The 18,869-nt window shown below is 36.8% G+C and overlaps 1 protein-coding gene across 1 annotated transcript; it reads left to right on the forward strand.

Annotated features, from left to right (window-relative positions):
- Positions 1-3,513: 3,513 nt before the first annotated feature.
- Positions 3,514-17,347, forward strand: LOC107090520 (cadherin-related family member 1-like). Its single transcript, XM_015383977.1, has 17 exons — positions 3,514-3,574; positions 4,094-4,189; positions 4,433-4,578; positions 4,678-4,728; positions 5,777-5,866; positions 6,018-6,104; positions 7,575-7,691; positions 7,971-8,114; positions 8,846-8,924; positions 9,029-9,129; positions 9,331-9,534; positions 10,387-10,539; positions 11,313-11,477; positions 12,309-12,376; positions 15,400-15,628; positions 15,708-15,965; positions 16,790-17,347. Exons 1-17 carry the CDS (start codon positions 3,514-3,516, stop codon positions 17,345-17,347), a joined length of 2,607 nt encoding a protein of 868 aa, XP_015239463.1.
- Positions 17,348-18,869: the final 1,522 nt, after the last annotated feature.

Here is an 18,869-nt window from a genome sequence, read left to right on the forward strand (position 1 = left end):
TTTCAAATGATGAAGGACTCTTTTGTTCTTTACATATTATTCTTTCTGCATCAGCATGGATATCCAGCATGATTGCTTTTTTGTTGTTTTTCTCACTTAATGTGCATTTAAAGTGTTCTTTCTATTTTCTGAGAACTGCAATATAACATTGTTCAATCAGTGTTTGTGCTGAGAGGATTTAAAATAGAGTATTTAAATTTATATTGCCTTGTACCTCCAAAATCTATTTACCGAATACAAACAAGAGAGGACATGTTTTTTTATTAATATAAAACATTATCACTATTACAGCATTCATTATCGAATGAAAAGCATTCACAGTGTGTGATTAGGAATCTGGTAGTCCAAAGTATTTTTCATGTTTTAGAGATAAACTGCTTAATGGTAGCTTACATGATTACTGAAAGTGTTTTATGCCCTCATTTTTTAGAGGCAAATACACAACTTTAAGCCAAACTAGTACAACTTGGAGCTCTTCTAGTTAACATGGCTTCCTGATAAGCAGCCAGGAACGTGCTGAAAAATACAAAAAGATAATCTTACATGGCAAACCAAAATGAGAAAATCATCGTCTTGATTGACTGTGGTTAAATTAGTCCCATATGATTTTATTTAACAAACTAACTGTTCTGTTATCATTTTTTTTGCACACAATCTTGTACATCAGACATAAAAATCTCTCACCTTTTGGTAAAATTTGTCACTTTGAATCCCAAATTGGCCATCGAGGTGAATCGTAGATCTGATGAAAAATAAATAAATGGTAGGCAGGGCCTAAGTGTTTGTGTGATTCCGTATATAGTTTGATATAACCTTGGTTACACACAAGAGGTTTGCTCTGATATTCAGCAGTTTTCACATTTTCACCCAAAATTATTCATACCCCAGCAGATTAGGAGTACTGTAATCTTTTATTTACAAGGATGTGTGCTCTGAATGGTAGTAACATGTTGTTGCTACAGGTTCCTTGTAATATGTTAGTGTAACATTTTAACAGTAACCGCCCAGAATGTCCCAGATGCTGCAGCCCCGGAGAACATGCAGGAGTCCGAAGCCAGGTCAGGCAAACAGATCAGAACAAGAAAAGGCAGGCTCAGAGGACTAGGGGTCCGAAGCCAGGTCAGACAAACAGATCAGATATGGTACAGTCAGGCTCAGAGGTCCAGGAGTTCCAAACACCTTAAATAGAGGTAACAGCAGGTGGATCACGTGAGCAGGGATTAGAAACCAGGCAGGGATGGACAGGTGAATGGAATGAATAATTAATCCAATCATCGGTGCCAAGATCATGACATTCCACCTTCAAAGATTTGGGTTAGGTGTAAATTACTGCTGTCATTTCAATCAGTTGACCAAAACAAATTTCAAATACATGCTAGATTTAAGAATAATGCTCAACAGCATATCAATCTTTAGTGTTTCCTCTTTATTTACTCAGCAGTTCTTTCCCCATTCCTTAAACTGTTGCCACCTTTGTTAACTGCCAGTTGTGTATATTTTGTTTTTTTGTTTTTTATTGCAAGCATTATGTATTCATCAAACTGTTTGTGAATATTGCTCTTGAAATAAAGACTGACTGTTGAAGTCTCAGAGTAAAATGCCCTGTACTGTATGTTTGCTTAGATATTCACATGTGAGGGAAAATCCCATTACTGTCAAGGTTTTCTCCTCTGCTGCTTTTGATTTCATGATATTTGTTTGTTTCAGTGTTGCCTCTAAACCATTTAAGTTAGCATATCCTTTCGAAGATGGCGGAAGTAGTCCATCTGGTGATTTGTCACATGAGCATGTGGGTAAGCACACATTTTTTCTGCATACACTACATCCAAAGAGAGACAGGGTTAGTTAATATCTATTAAGGACAATCATCCCAATCTAGTTTTTCACATGTAGCCATATGCTGTGAAGATAAACATAATTTCTAAGGTTTTTTTCAAGCCAATGTAATGACTTAGTCACCAAGGGGAAAAGAGATCAGCATGTGCTGCAATGATCCCAGACACAGGATTAGAAACTAAGCAGATGACTAAAGACAAGAAACAACCTTCCAGTTGAATACATATATGATCTCATCCTTGAAAAGACTCTGCACATGTATGTGCCATTTGTAGTCAAAACATTTTTAATTATCAGTCTTAAAAATATTATAATTTAATGAACAAATGGAAGAAATTGAAAAATGCCTGAGTTTTTTTTTTGGAGGAACATAAATGGGTACACACATTTATTTATATGCTAATTTTGCTCTGAATTTATGTTTAAAGAACTGCGTTTGCAACACAAGATGAGGAGGGATTAGAGCACTGTGGGTTAATCTTCAGCACTGCCATCTGCCATTACAATGAACAAGAAATCTCAAGGTATGGCCTAAAATGAACTAAAACACACAGATACACGTTAACAGGAGATTTGTTTTGATCAACCCCTTAGGAGATTTTGTGAGGGTTTCAAAAAATTCAAAACATTGATGAAGTGTAAACTTTGGAAAGCTTTTGGAGGATATGAGCGCTAAAGAGAGTCATATTTCTTTTCTTTCACAGACAGATTTGATATAACAAAAACATTTCTGAAATGACCCCTACTTGGAGATCTTTAAGATGGGGTCTTTAGAGCCACTACAGAAATAAACCAAATTATATTTATTTTAAAGTGCTTAAAGATATGAAAGCATTATTTTAAATGGACAAAACCAACTACTTCAGTTGTTTGTAACTTCCACTTTTAATTAATTTTCTAAAAATGTTGTACTCTCATCCAATAGTTTGATAATGATTCGACTATGGTACCATTTGTAGGTCAATAGCTAAAAAGTTTAGAAACTGTAACTCTTAAGGAGCAATTCTCACACAAAATTAGACTCTAAGACTTTCATCCCAGTACACAGAGAAATGGGTAGTAATGGTTAGTGGGGAATATGTGCCCCCACATATTACTGCCACCTGCGGAAAGGAATGAAACATGACCAAATACCTCAGGATCATGACATTTATATACTGTACAATATAGATGAATTGAAATAAAATGAAGTTTAATCATATCATTCTTCCATATTGTCATCATGTGAGAAAAAAAAACCCTGAGTTCTAAAAAGATACATTTTCACAACATAATTTGTGTTCATGTAGATGATTTGTCACTATTTTTGACTGTCTTGCTTTTTGTTTAGCTGGAGAGCAAGAGAAGTAGCCTATTCCAGCAAATAAGCTGATTAATCAAGGTAATTAATTAAGTTTACCAGCAAGAACATATCCACGTTCAGTTTCACAATGATATAATGTTGCTTCAAGAAACAAGGCATTTCTTGAACTCTAGTTGTTGAAAGCAGTTTAAAAAATATAAGTGCTTGGTCCAGTTAGTGAGGAGACCCTGTAGTAAATCTCAACAGTCATTGGATTACCAGTTAAGCATCTGCTTTTAGCCCTGTACAGCCGTTGGAAAACACCTTGAGAGCTGTGCCTATTACTTTCGACAGAGCCGTCTTTATGGTGCTGATTCGTTGATTTATTCTGTAGAATGAAGAATGTGAAGATTTCTACTTTCCCACTGCTTTTTGTGTTTGTGCAAGCCTGTTTAGGTAAGTCGGATGATATGATTGTCAACTTACAGTGGATTCAGAACAGATCCTAATTTAGAAGCTTTAAAAATCGTTAAAAAGTCTCCGGTTTGATTGTAGAGGTAATTTTGAATTGTTTAAATTATTTCACTTTAGATATTTACAATATTTAATATCGTGTCTTTTATTGTACAAAAAATTTATTTCAGGATAAAATATTCTTTGCTAAAAAGAATGTGTGAAGAGTTACATTTGGAACAGTTCCTGAATTTGTATTCTATGCTAAATAAATTCTGTGAGACCATCCTGACTCTGTTTAGATTAGGTAGCTAAGCTGGCTGACGTAACCCACCTGTAATCGGGATCAAAGGGACAGTATGATAAATGCGTATATTTTGTTAATGGGCATCTTTAAAAAAAACAATAGTCAAAGTTAACAAATACAGAAAAAATATAAAACATTGATTAGGTCTAAACTAAAATGTCTCATCTCTCTACACAAAAATACTTTTTGCTTGAACATTTTTTTTTTTTCCCTAGCTCAAGCCGACTTTGCCCCCTACTTTTTCGACAATGGCCAATACAGTAATAGTGGGAATCTGGCACTGTTCAGCCTGTCTGAGGACACCCCTGTTGGTAAGAAATACCATATTCATACACTGCATTTCTTTGAACCCATAAGAGTCCAGTCTGAGAGCCAATAAACAAAGTGGTTAGCTTTGGTATCTGGAATATTCAGAAATTTGAATAACATTTCATTAAATGAACAGATGTTGCGTGTTGTGTTAATTTATTATTATTACTTGTTGATGCGATAAATTGTTTGTTTTGCTGAAAGCTCATAATCTTTTATTAATATATTGTGGTTCCCTCCTACAGGTACACAGATCTATCAACTTAATGGCACAGACCCTGAAGGCCAGGAGGTAAGTTATGGTCTTTCCTTTGACCCGGGATCAAAGGAGTACTTCAGAGTCGACCCAAAATCTGGAAATATTACATTAGTGGAAAAGTTGGATAGAGAGGTAAGCCGAAGACTACAACATAAATCACCAAAAATATCTGTGAAGTTTTGCAAAAATATCTTTTTTTTGTGTTTTTTTTATTTTATGTTCTTTATTTAGAAACAAGATTCAGTTGATGTTAATATCAGCATCACAGATGGAAGAAGTAAGGTATTTATATATATATATATGTTTTTTTTTTTCAAAACAAAAAAGTTGCCGAATTTTTAACAACTTAACCTATGCACAGACATTTTGCTTGTGAGCAATTTCTTACAGAGATTTTGTTGAATAAAGGATTATTGGAGATCTTTCTCCTACGACTTGGAGTTGATGTGGCTTTTCAACACTAACATAATAATAAGGAATGTGTGCTCTATAAATATTACAGGTGCGAAAATCAGAGATTTGTACAAGATTTCACATCTTCGGATTTTCTTATTTTCTTAAATTATGATTTATTTGTAAGAACCACAATTAAGGATGTTGAATAAACATTTCCATATTTATAGTTATATATTGTTCACATTAGATGAATAGATGTTTTAAGGTCAGTTTCAAATGTATAAGTGATTTGCATGATTAGTTCCACAAGTATTAATACCTATTAAAAAAAAAAAACTGTCTGTGTGTATTCCCTATAAATTAATCTGAGGCTCAGAGTTTTCAAACATTTCCAGAGTAACTATGATCTATAATAACCATAGAGTGAATGTCAATGAAGAGACTAGTCAGAATGCAGTTCTCTCTCAGAAACCTCTTATAGTCTAGTCATTGCACTTTCTAAGAACTAAATCCCAAACACATCAACACTACTGAAAATAGTGTTTTTTTTCTGTGATGTATCTTCTTCAAGACCCAAAGGGGTTATTATTGTTACGACTTGGTAGCTCTTATAGTTCACTAACTGAAAAAAATTAATATTTGAGTTTCCAGCAACCATTTAGCAGTGAAGAACTTAGAATTTAATCAATTGAATAATGCATCTGTTGTAATTATATCAGGTGACATGATCCAATCTTAGATGCTTGTCAGATAAGGTGTATGTCTTTAGCAATTATATCTTGGTAGAAAACACCTTAGTAGAAAAGGATAATGAGTGTTTTTTTTAATTTACCAACTACTTACCTTACTTACCTACTCCATTTAATGTTGTGGATTGTTTAAGTCATGGTGTTGTTAAAAAATAATTCTTATTTCCTTTTTTGATTCTTTCAAGGTTGTTGAACGAGTCACAATATTTGTAATGGATGCAAACGATGAAAAGCCAGAATTCCAAAACATGCCTGCAATCATAGATGTATTGGAAGTAAGATTCCAGTCTTAGAAACTGTCTTAATTTTATAACCAATAAACAAAGTTAAAACAATGTTTAAGTATACACAGTTACCGAACAACAATCCATGAACTTATGAGTTCACACAAGTGTTACATTTTTTTGTCTACTTTGTTAAATTTAGACAACTGAATCTGGGAAAAGTATCTACAAAGTGGAAGCTGTGGACAGAGACACAGGCTCTGGAGGCTCAGTGACCTACCATCTCCAGGTAAGCACCACACAAAATTTGATCTGGGGGACTCATTCTACATACTGTACTGTATACAGATGTCATTATTTTCTAATTAAGATGTCATAGAACCTATGAATCTGTTGATATGCTTGAATATGTTGATGTTATTATGAAGGAGGGGATCTCCTTCAAAATAGCCATGTCTAAATGATGAGAGGGCTGCTTTAGCAGCGGGTGGTGAAGAGCACTAGTTTGTACTTTGTGCTATTGGGATCAATAACTGTAGCAAATATGGCATATGGTTATAGCTGTAGTTCACAATCTGTTATGGGCATAATTGCATTGGGCGTTCAAATCAACAGAGACACAGATAAACTAACTCATTTAAAAAGCTTCAAACTAGTTTTGTCCAGTTATCTAGCCTTACTTACTATGTCTCATGTTAGATGTTTATTAAAATTTCCTTTCACATTTCCCCATATCCCACCTACCCTGTGCAAATGGCTATTAGCACCACTTCCATCTGGAATACAACACAACGGCATTAAAAGTAAAACAAACAATCCTAAAATAGCACACTGTAATGGCTCAGAACAGAGGAATCAGTATCCACACAAGACAGAAGGATAACTCAAAAGGCATATAATAAAATCAAACAGATCTGTTGAACAGTAACAGCTGCTAGGACATCTGAGGCAGGAAACTCTGGAGAGAAAAGTCACAGGTTAGCCCCTATATAACGGCGAAAGAGCTTGAATGTGAGTCACTAACCTGGTTTACAATTTAGTCAATCGCCAGAGAATGAGGTAGGATCCAGCCAGTGGGCTGCCAACAAGATGCGGCGGGTGCCTCCCAGGGTTTCCCAGATGCTGCAGCCCCATGTGCAGGAGTCAGAAGCCAGGTCAGACAAACAGACCAGAAGAAGAACAGGCAGGCTTAGAGATCCAAGAGTCCAAAGACAGTTCAGGCAATTCGTTCAGACAGGAACAGGTCGGCTCATTAATTGAGAGGCAGAACAGGTCAGGATCAGGAAATCAGAAACACTAAGGTACGCTAAAAACCACTCTCATCTCTGTCTAGAAAGGACAAGAATAATGAGGACTTGATGACTGGATGCAAGCACCTTAAATAGAAAGCAGGAGCAGGTGAATCAGATGAGCAGTGATGAGAAAACGGGCAGAGTAGGAAAATTGAATGAGAAATTAAGTCAGTTCAAAGCAAATAACATGACACACACACAGTGGGAAATTGTTCCCACAGGGTAACAAACACACCCACACCCCCCTACTAACCATTAAACTGGCCTTTGTACCTTCCTTTAGACTGGACAGTCACTAACTACATTTTATGCACACACTAAACGTTAGATTTCTATGTAATTATGTTCCTTTCAATTATATTTTTTATTTCCAACCAATGTTTATATTTTTTCTTCAAATGGCTGTATCCTAATAGTCTTCTATAGCTAAATTTCAATCTTATTTTTTGTTATTTCCTTTATTACAGACACCTCAGTCCAGTTTGTTTGCAATTGACATAAACAGTGGAGTGGTGCGTATCAGATCCGGACAAATGTTGGATTACGAGAAAACCAGGACACACTTTGTTACTGTCATTGCAAAGGTACAAATTTTTTCAAAGTTATACTGTTTTTGAAATACCTTTGAGTAATTTTCTTCTTGTGGAAGTTTGGCTTGTTTTTACTACTAGTAGTTTTTAAAAAGTGAAATCTTCAGTTGCTTTGTGACACGTAAGTGGGTTGGAAAACTACAAAAAATTTCATTAGAATACAACAGTGTACAAAGTAGAATTAAGGCTTTTCCAAAAAAAAAAAAAAAATGCCTAGCTTAGCAAAGCTTTAGAAAATAAAACAATTTTTTTTTATTCTTTTGTCTTTTTTAGGATGGCGGCGGCAACTTGAATGGCAAGGAGCAATTTATGTCATCCACTGCAACACTCACTGTCAACGTGGTTGATGCACAAGACACTCCACCATTTTTTATTGGAACCCCCTACTTTGGCTATATTTATGAAGTCTCAGCACCAGTGAGTGTCAACACATCTCCCAATCACTGTCTTTAATATGTAATAACATCAAATTTCTGTTGTGATTTCTTTGTACATCTCAGGTTTAGATGTTCTATCTGTTTTAGCTAGTAAAATTATAGTGTAAATACACATCGTTTCCATTTTAAGGTTTTGATATATTCAAGGTTATCTTAAAAAACTAGTGCATACCCTCAACTTGTTTTAGTTCTGAATCAGCATGCACACATAAGCTCTGAAGCAGCATGATGACCCTGAAAGCTATAACTGAATTGGAAACATGGACACTAACAAGAGATCCCATAAACCAAACTGAGGACCCGAATAACAGACCAAATATGTGCATGCTGAGGAGATAAGAGGTGAATGGGTTCCACTAATTAACTGGTGGCTCAGCTAGAGAGAGGAAGTTAATAATATCTATAGATGTAAATCTTAAAAAAAAATTCAACAAGTTAAGCCAAAAACGTCATTGCATAAGAAACTGGCTGCCTATTTGCAAAATAGTCAGGTAAACAATAGGGCACACGAAAAAGGAGTAATTGTAGCAATAAAAGCATCATAAATCATATTTAAATCATATTTTTCCAACAATACCTCAATAAGTCAGATTTTAAAATTAAGTGAAACAAATTTCATTATCTTAATTTTTTTTCAGTGGATATCAACGTGATTCATTTGACATAACTGTTTACAGTATATATGTGTTACTTGTTCTTCTCGCTTGACAGGGATCTGAAATATTTACAGTTAGTGCCGAAGATGGTGATGTTGGAAACCCAAACCCAGTCATCTACTCGATAGATGAGGGTAAGTATTTGCAGAAAAAACAACAACAAAAAAACAAATAAAAAACAAATACTCTAAAATTAATAAAAACATTTTAATGTGTTTTTTCTCGCTTGTATCTCTAGGCGATGATGGTGTTTTTGGCATCAATGAAACAAGTGGTTCCATCTCCCTGCTGGTTGCTCCCATTTATCTGAAGAGAGAACTCTTTAACATTAAAGTCAGGGTAATGCAAGTCTTAAATAGCCAGTTTCAGCCAACTTGAAATAAAAATATTCAAGTTATTTGAAATACGGTATCATCTTTTTGTTTATTTTGTTTTTACTATGGATTTTTGTCTTCATTCTGTTATATCCAGGATCACAAACAGTTGACTTAGTGTTTTATGTTATGCGATCAAAATAGGTAACATTGTCTCCTTGCACAGGCATCAGAGGTAAGCACCGAAGACAAAAAATTGGACTATGAGGTGACAACAGTGGTGGTACGTGTGGTGGACTTGAATAATAATCCACCAACCTTTTATGGAGAGAATGGCCCACAGAATATGTTTGAGCTGACAATGTATGAGCATCCACCAGAGGGAGAGATACTCAGAGGACTGAAAATCACAGTTAATGACTCTGATAAGGTAGGAGACGCCTTGTGCAAATTTGGTTTTATTTTTAACACAACAGGTATATTTTGTAGTGGTAAAAAAGCATCACAATGACCCCATTATTCAGCTTTATTATGACCTTACTTTTGTGTAAGAACAATGATGTTGTCTAATCAACAACAGGTTAGATTAATAGTCATAGTGTGTTCAGAAACTTTAGGCCTGCTGTTATTAAGAATCACACCTCTTAGCGTTCCATGGCATGTAAAAATATGGCTAGAAAATCAGAAAGGTGCTTGCTCTGCTTATTATTGATTTATCCAAGTGGCTGTCTCAACTCTAAATTCCACATCTCCCATGCTTGCTCTGTCCCACTACCACACAGTAAGTACATATTGTCAATTAACGAGAATGGTTCCACATTCTCCATGACTAATCTGAATGTCACCTTCGACTGGCTTGCTTACAATCCTTCTATGTCAAATCACCAAACAACTCCAGTTTTCTGTTCCGGTGTGTCTGGCTTCAGCCTAACCCCTCCCGCAAGGTGTTGCTTTTCAAAGTCTCATTGTGGTGGTCTGGAACAGAATGGTCATTTAAAGGTGTGGATAATGTGGAATTAGATGGGTAGAAAGCTACATCACTGGATGATGCTGCAAGAATTTACTGACAATTGGAGCCAGATTCTTTCTGTCCATCAAAATCATGTTTCACAAAGAGTACTATTACTTAAGCTGTTATCCGACTCTTATTACTGTTGCAATCAAGAACACAATGTTTTTTCTTTGACAGAAAAGACAGTGTACTATAGAGATTATGCTGCTTTAAGAATAAAGAATGTTAGACTTTTGAATAGAATGATGATATTTATGAATGCTCCTGCAGGGTGCAAATGCCAAATTTAATCTGAGGCTGATTGGACCAGGGAGAATGCTCCGAGCCGTCCCCCAGACTGTGCTCAATGAGGCCCAAGTCACCATCTTAGTAGAGGACTCTGCTGCTATGGATTATGAGAAGCACCAGTTTCTAACATATAAGGTAATCTTTTGACACAAAAGTACAGATTACATTTTTCTTTATAAAGATATTTCTATAAAGCCTACTGTCTTAAAATGTCCATTAGTTAAGTAATTAACACTTAAAGAAATAGGTACCATGAATAAAACAAATTAAGTTAGATGCAATTTTGTGTATACCATAAGGACTAATAGAGCAGAAGGAAGCTGCAAAATTTTGAGGAAAAAACCTCAAATGTGGCAAGAGCATCAGTCTTGCTGCAAACAAAAGCTCTAATTTAAAAAAGTTATCACAATGTTTGTCTTTAATCAAATACCGCTCACAGAGAGGTTTTAACAGGTCTGAAATTAACATTGTGTGTGTGTGTGTGTGTGTGTGTGTGTGTGTGTGTGTGTGTGTGTGTGTGTGTGTGTGTGTGTGTGTGTTTTTAATGAAAAACAAAGAAGTAATATATTCATACCCAATGGTCAGTAAAATACTTAGGTAGTAGTCTGGTCAGATAGACCTAAGGATGTAATTACCAAAGCAGACTTTTCTATCCAGTTGAGTATCTTATACTGCTGCTATATGTCATTCCACTTTTTACACAAAATTTAAAAACTTGGTGTTTTTATTATTAGTATGCATTGATAAATAAATTGTTGCCAATCTGGCATGAACTGTATCTACATTTCCACATTAGTGGTAAATTTACTGAGAAAAATGTTGATTTTCCTTATATGTCCTGACTTTGCCTGGGAATAAATCAGTTTTTAATTTGAAAATAATTATTTGCCATTGTTTTTCATTTTCAGCTGCTTGCAGTTGAGATCGACACTCCAGAGAGATTTAGCGCTACAGCAGACATTGTTATTCACCTCCTAGACACCAATGACAACGCTCCTAAATTCTCCTCTGATTACTACATCGCTAGAATTCCCGAAAATTCACCCGGCGGCTCGAATGTGGTGTCAGTCACGGTGAGCGTTCCCTCATCTTGCCTAAAAATATCTGCTATAGAAGACGTACGTCACTGAGAGCTATAACGCAAAAGTGATTTGGACAAACTGCTCAACAGGGCCCTTTAATTCTCTAAATGTAGACTCTTTGAGTGGAGGGGGTTGGGATAATATGTGAAATCATGTAGATAAAAGCTAGGCGAGGTAAGCTGCCAGATGGCTATCACTTTCATTTTGTTGTGTAACAGCAAATTCGCTGGCTTCACTCCTCCACTCCCCACCCCAATCTCTCACCCCACCACCCAACATGGAGCAGGACACACAGCTGCAAAAATATGGATAAAACGGAGCCTTTTAAGGACATGCTGAAATGACTGATGTTTGCTGTAACTCATCAGGTGTGCTTGTCGGTACATATCAGCTCAACAACCACAGGGAGTCCAATTAATAAGTACTGGCCTTGAGCAAACACCACAGAGGCACTCTGACTTTATCCCTGTCAATTTCAATCAGTTAAAAGAACAGCCAACAAGTGACCTTGGATACATGGAGACAGTGAACAGACCACCCAGCAGCTGCAGTCGGACAGATTAGCCGAAGCCTAGGATAATATTCTGATATCAAAAAGTCATTGTCAGACCTAACCCTTGTAACATCATATACATAGCAAGCCACAGTTCATCAATATACTAAATTTAGCTGAATGTAATGAGAAACCTTTTTTTTTTTAATATAGAAAGATGAAAAATTGTTTTATATTGAGTTATCTTAAATAGAATATGCAAAACCAATCTATTATATCAAACACAGCATCTTTTAAATCTCTATTTTGTTGCTGATGTTGGTTTCCAGGCTTTAGACCCTGACTCAGGACCATGGGGAGAAGTCAAGTACTCTATCTATGGATCGGGGGCTGACCTGTGAGTAGAAAAGATCTGCAAACATTTTCATGAGGAACAGAAATAAAATGTATACTTTTACTTATACTACAATTAGCTGTTTTTAAGTAAGTCTCCAAAATGCAAATAAGTGTTGTGTGTAAGTACATCTGGATGCCATACATAATGTTTTGCATATTTTTCAAAAGCTTAATTCTGGTCTCCCTCCAACAGCTATAGGTATTTTGTGAAAAACCTACAGAACTGAGGGAGGAACCTCAGTTTTTCTCTCTTTATAAACAGATTTTTTTTTTCTTCCTTCATAAATACTTAGAAATAAAGGGACAAAATATAATCATCTCATTTAATTCAATCAAATAAAGGTTTTACTTTTTTTTTGTTTGTTTGTTTGGTTTATTATATTTGGTACAGATTTTGAGCTCTGCAGTAATGGGTTTAAGCCGATATGTGATGTCACATGGCATGGCAAGGGATTTCCAAAATAAGCATCAGCCAGAGATTTGGAACACTTAGGTTTATACGTTTGCTTAATCAGAAACATTTTACAATTGCAACTCCTCAGATTTTTTGCAAATTGTTACCTTAATGCTGAAATAACATGTTTCAGAATAGCTTTTTATATTTCAGAGGTTAGATATGTTTACAGAAAACAGTTGAGCATTTGGATACACACAGAGCAACAGTGCATATAAGCGTTTGTCTATTTTAATCCTTTAATGGGATTGAAAGAAAAAATAGACTGCTCTTTGCTTGTTGGTACATTGCACTCCAGCTAAATTCACTGTTAGTCAAGCTAACAAGTTTATAAACAAGAAACAATCCAACCTGACCATAACCGCTTTTCATAAAAACACAAAGAAATATGCCAAAATACTTTAAAAAACACAGAAAAGGCAACAGTTCAATAATCAGCATGAAAGACAGGCTGTTTTAATCTCATATCAACACTAAGCTTGTTTAAACTGTGATGCTTTGGAGCAATGTAATCATATTATTTCAATAAAACATGAGAATCCATCATATTTTCCACTCATCTATTTATTTTCTCTGCTTTTTGCAGAGATACAAATATCTATAATAAATTATCAAATTTATAAATCCCCCTGCTGTTTTATTGTCTATTTTAGGAGGGACTATGACAGACACCAACATTTTATAAAGTTAGTGTTTTTTTTGTTTTGTTTTTTATAAATAAAATTTTCACCTCAGTCTTTGGCCCCCTACACAGTTTTTTAACTTTCAATCAGCCAAAAAAATGTGTATGCTTAGTTGTGTGTATTTCATTGTATAAAAAGATTTTAAGAGGCAAGCTGCATAGGTAGGGAGACAGGGAGTTATTGAGAAATCTAAGGTCAAGATAAGAGAAAGCTCTAGCTGCATAATATCAGAGATGTGTGGCCAGGGATGAAGAGGATCACAGGCTTCAAGCAGAAGGATGATCAAACAGATGGAATTCTGGACAAAGCCACTGAACTGAAAACATTCTTGAACAAGTTTAGTTCAGGGACAAGCTTAGCATCCTTCTCTCCTGCCCACAGTCAAATGAACATGCTGCCCTCTTTTGACCCAAAACATTTCTCTAATATGTCAAATGTTCATCTTCCACCTCTGCTGAGATTCATCTTGCTTTCACCCATTTGTTTTCAACCAAATCAGAAGATGGTGCTGCTCCCTTCCCCTTCCACCTATCTACGTATCTCTGGAAGTCATGTGAAGAGGCAGCTGGAGAGACTGAATAACAACAATGCACCAGGTCCAGATGGTATTAACTCCAGTCCTGAAAGCCTGTGCAGATCAGCTCTGTGGGATTCTATACCACCTGTTTGACGTTAGCCTGACCCAGGAGAAAGTTCCAGTGATTTGGAAGAGGCCTTGTTCTGCTGCCAAAGAAAACTCAGCCAACAGTCTTAACTGACTGTAGACCTACTGTATTAAAGCTGATTTAAACTCAGAAACCAGGTTGTCTGCATGTGTGTCACAGTTAACGCAGATATGCCCCCGCCCCTTCCTCAGACAATCTGGCACACCTCTCCAAAATTGTAGGTGACCGCAGACAGTGCCGCAGGCAGGAGGCATCTGATTGGTCAAATCTACATCCGCTCTACTCTATGCGTATTTCCTGTTTGGTACCTTACCGGTACCAAAACGAGTGAGGTGCACAAGAATGCTGGGACCCTGTTTCCACCTGGATCCCCCCTCTTTCTCACCCTCATGTCCCTCCGTTGTTGCACAAACTTGCCCCCACTTCCTCACCGCCTCGGCTGTATCTAGACCAAGCAGCTAGTTTGTGATTGTCCCACTTGCGGTGTGGTGTGGAACAGAATAGCGCAGACCACATTTCAAAATTGGGCATAAATCAAAAATAACTGCGACATACCACCAACAAGCTCACTGCGACACTCTGCTGCGGGAGTATAATTAGCTCTTTAGACATCCAACATCATAAAGGGCATAGTGAAACTTGTTCTCATAACCCTGAGCAAACAAACAAGCAGCAATCAGGAAGCTCGTTGATCACCATGGAGTTGAAGTCAAAGGTATCATCAGACACCTACTTCAACAAACTCACTGTCATTTAGACAAGGCCGACAGAATTGTGAAGATAATGTTGTTTGATTTCTCAAGTGAATTTAACACGGTCCAGGCTTAGATACTGACAACTGTTGATGCCTCAGATGGAGGCATCAGTTGTCTGGATCAAAGACTACCAGACAAACAGATCACAGTAGGTGGGGCTGAACTATCAATGAGCACAAAATAAGCTGTGATTTTTTTTTTAAAAGCTGGATGTGTGATACATGGCTGCATTGTTCACTGCATACACAGCTGACACGTGAAAGGAGTTAAATTGGGAGATACATGGTTTACAGCCTTTAAAAATGTCGTAATAATGACCCAAGTTAAATTATTGCAAGTAGAATGTGACATCCTTGCTCTGCTAAATTCCCAAGACCATGAGTCCATATAAAATGGGCTGTATAGATAAACTTGACTTAAAGATTCAGACCTGGAAGGGTTACATAAATATGTGTCATTATTTGCAGATTTCTTATCCAGCCTACATCTGGGATTATTTACACCCAGCCTTGGGCAAGTCTGGATGCTGAGGTGAGATCTAAGTATAACTTCTATGTAAAGGCAGAGGATGCAGAGGGAAAGTATAGCCTGGCTGAAGTCTTTGTGACCGTGCTGGATCTGAACGACCATCCACCTGCTTTTAATGATAATTTCCTTGAGAAGACCATGGTGATTGGAGCCCCAGTAAAAATAGAGGTATACATCTTCTAATATAGATTTAACAAAATTCAGCCATACATGTTTTTTGGAGTAAGTAATAATGACTTCCCTACAGGCTGTAGATGATGACGCTGAGGTACCAAACAATGTTATTGAGTATGCCATCATGAAAGCTGATCCGGACAACAACATCTTTGACATAGACTCTGACACAGGAGAAATTAAGCTAAAGTCTTACATCAAGTCAATGGCTATCATTCAAAACATTACCAAGAAGAGAGACTGCAGCTGGTCCTTGGTGGTCCAGGCCCGAGATCGCGGTCAGCCATCCTTCAGCACCACTGCAGTCGTCAAGATCGACATCACTGAAGCTGTAAGTTGCAACAGTTAACATTAAAAGTGGGTTATTTGAATCTGCAAAAAAAAGAATTGTTTTGAAAAGCTTTGCATCAGAATTTACTTCATATACTTATATATTGTTTTTGTTATTTTAGCCATAGGTGTCTCACACATACAATTGTCATGTTTTCAGATCAAATCCAGATTTTTCTCATACTTCCTGGGTCTAAGGAAACGTCCAGGGGCAGTGTTTGGGATTTGTTTGACCCTCGTTATCTTTGCTGTCTCCCTGACAATCTTCATTTCAACCATTATTTACTGGAAATCTGTGAAAAAGACCCGTGTACAACCTCAGGGCAAGATCAGAAAGATTGTACGGAGGCCTGGGCCATAAATGAAGCTTGCCTTGAGATCATCAGCAAAGCCTCACTGTTGTTTTTACTCTGTGAAAGAATTTGCAGCTACTTATTTTCTGAAGATTTAGTAGAGCATGACTGTGTCTGTAAAAGAGTACACACAGGAGACCTTTTTTTGATCAAACATTTTTTATAACGTCTATATTAGGATTGGATTTTAGATAAATCAAGTTTTTTACTTTCATTGTAAGGATTTTACTCTCAAATGCTGGATGGTCTCAGCTACTGGTTCCTCCGTGAACCTCTCTGATCTTGTCTTTTCAAAACCTAAACGAGAGTAAAAAGGTGAAAATTAAACCCTGGAGAAACATTTCAAACAACAGTTTTGAATCATATATTATATGAATATGTCTCACCAACTAATTACTCAGTCTTACAGATCAGAAAATCTTTGTGTGGTTTTTCTCCAATGGATTTGAATTCTCCTTGTGCTCTTTTACAGACTCAACTCAAAGGGGGGCCTTTGGGATCATTGTTATTGCTGAATAGAAACAACCCTTTACAAATCATAGGTATGCTCGTCGCTATCATTAGCCTCATGGTGATAGTTACTGTCATCATTTCAACTGCATCATTCTTGCGCAACAAAAAGTCCAATCGCATCCTGCCAAATCGCCGTGTACGGAGAAGGCAGCGGAAGCAGCATTTCTGGAACTTCAGAAGCCCCTTTAAGTCATCAGAGACCCCGAAAGAGAATTTCACCATTCAAGAGGAGCAACAGGGGCCAGAGGTGATTGTGGAGAATGTCAACTACAATAACAATATTAGCAATGTTGTAAGACACTGGCCCCCACCACCTTGTGCCCCCGCTTTGCCCCCTCCACCACCCACCTATGTCCCAAGAGAGCGGCACTGGACCATACCCACAGTTTCTGCAACTGTCACCACAAAGCCGAAACAAAGGCCAGTTATAGACAGAAGGGACACTGTGAACAAAGAATTAGTTTCAGAGCTGAAGATGAGACTGCAGCAGAAGAAAATACATGTAACAGAGACTTGATATCATGTAAAAAAATAAGATTTTTTTTTAAAATGAGGTTCACATATAAATATTTTCATTACCTGCCATGCATGGATGTTATACATCATGGAGCTTTTGGAACAGTACAGAATTCCTCAGAGTGAAGGACGGCTGACAGATTTTTATTTGGACTCCCAGTTTAAGTTGATCTTGGCAAATCCTCCTGTGAAACTGTCCATACCTGTGGAATGCAATGCTATATAAACATATATTATATTTGTACGGTTTAACAAGATGGTTGATCAGTTAGGCACTGCTCGTTCTGCCATTATAAGGCCCAAACATACAGTACATGTGCTGTATCTAGGTCAGTTCACATCTTAACATGTATTTACCACCATGAGTCAGTTAACATAAGATGCTTGGACCCTGCAGAAGTTTTGTTTTTGTTTACTTTTGTCTCAGTCAGATAGTTTTCAGTGCAGCCTCAAAGTCAATGCATTTTTTTATATCCTTGTGATAACTTTAAGATAAACTGTCCAAATGAGAATGCCAGCAGATCTCACCTCATGGTTTTCTTTATCTGGTTGGGTGCCACAAGTATGTTATGTTTGCCCTCAGTGTGTAGTCAACACAATCACACAATAAGCCCTGCAGGTGCACATCAGCGGAGAGTCCTAGTGCACAGTAATAGGCAGCTACCTGATGATAGGTTTGATGCCACAATGCTTTGCAGTTCTTTGGATACTGTATATTATTGGATCGGACTAGGAGGTATGAATTACGCCTTAGCTTCCTGCTGCTGTTTAGGTTTAATAATTTTCCATGAACAAATTAACTTATTACATCTTTTTGTTAAAATTCACAAACTGTGAATAGTCTTTTTAAGAGTTGACTAAATCTGAGCACTAGTTCCTATCGGTTCTAGCCTTTAATTATCACCACAAAAAAAAACTTTCCCCTTTGAAATCAAATTGTCAAAATTAAATCAATAATGATTTCTTAGGGGGGGGGTATTCAATAAAAATTTAAAATAAAAATTATTTATTTATCCCAAAAATTGGAAATTTAAGTTTTGGTAGAGTCCGTCCAAGTAAAGTCAAAACATAGACATTGCAAGCTGGTGATGTGGTGTTCGAGGTCTTGCTGTCGTCAAAAGTGCTGACATTACACCAGTTATGAAAAAAAGAGAAAAGGATGACAATGAGTAGGAAAAATAAACTAAAAGTAGCAACACAGATACCAAACAACATTTTGCAGGGAAACAGTGGAGGTGGTGTGCGTATGTTTATATGTGTGCATGTGTTTGTGGGTGTGCATGTGAGAGTGTGCAAGGTAAGTCCATAAAGCACTGTCCCAGATGCAATTATCATAATAATAATAATAAAATATAATGTAACATTCATGAAGCAGCCGTACACTGATTATGTTCACAGATAATCTCAGAGAAAGGGAGGGGGCAGAGGGAGTAGGGCATCATGTTTACATGATATCCAGGAGGAGTTTGGAATATACGGCCTACCAAGGCCATAAAAGGAGCCAGATTTCAGAGAGAAATCTG

The sequence above is a fragment of the Cyprinodon variegatus genome, unplaced genomic scaffold (genome assembly GCF_000732505.1).
Source record: "Cyprinodon variegatus isolate N-32 unplaced genomic scaffold, C_variegatus-1.0 Scaffold1, whole genome shotgun sequence".
NCBI classification, from domain to species: Eukaryota; Metazoa; Chordata; class Actinopteri; order Cyprinodontiformes; family Cyprinodontidae; genus Cyprinodon; species Cyprinodon variegatus.

Excerpts from the sequence above, each read along its gene's own strand:
- LOC107090520 (XM_015383977.1), top strand. The coding sequence starts at position 3,514 with ATGAAGAATGTGAAGATTTCTACTTTCCCACTGCTTTTTGTGTTTGTG. Across the intron at positions 3,575-4,093 it reads GTTTGTGCAAGCCTGTTTAG|CTCAAGCCGACTTTGCCCCC; the intron begins GTAAGTCGGATG and ends TTTTTTCCCTAG. Across the intron at positions 8,925-9,028 it reads CATCTACTCGATAGATGAGG|GCGATGATGGTGTTTTTGGC; the intron begins GTAAGTATTTGC and ends TTGTATCTCTAG.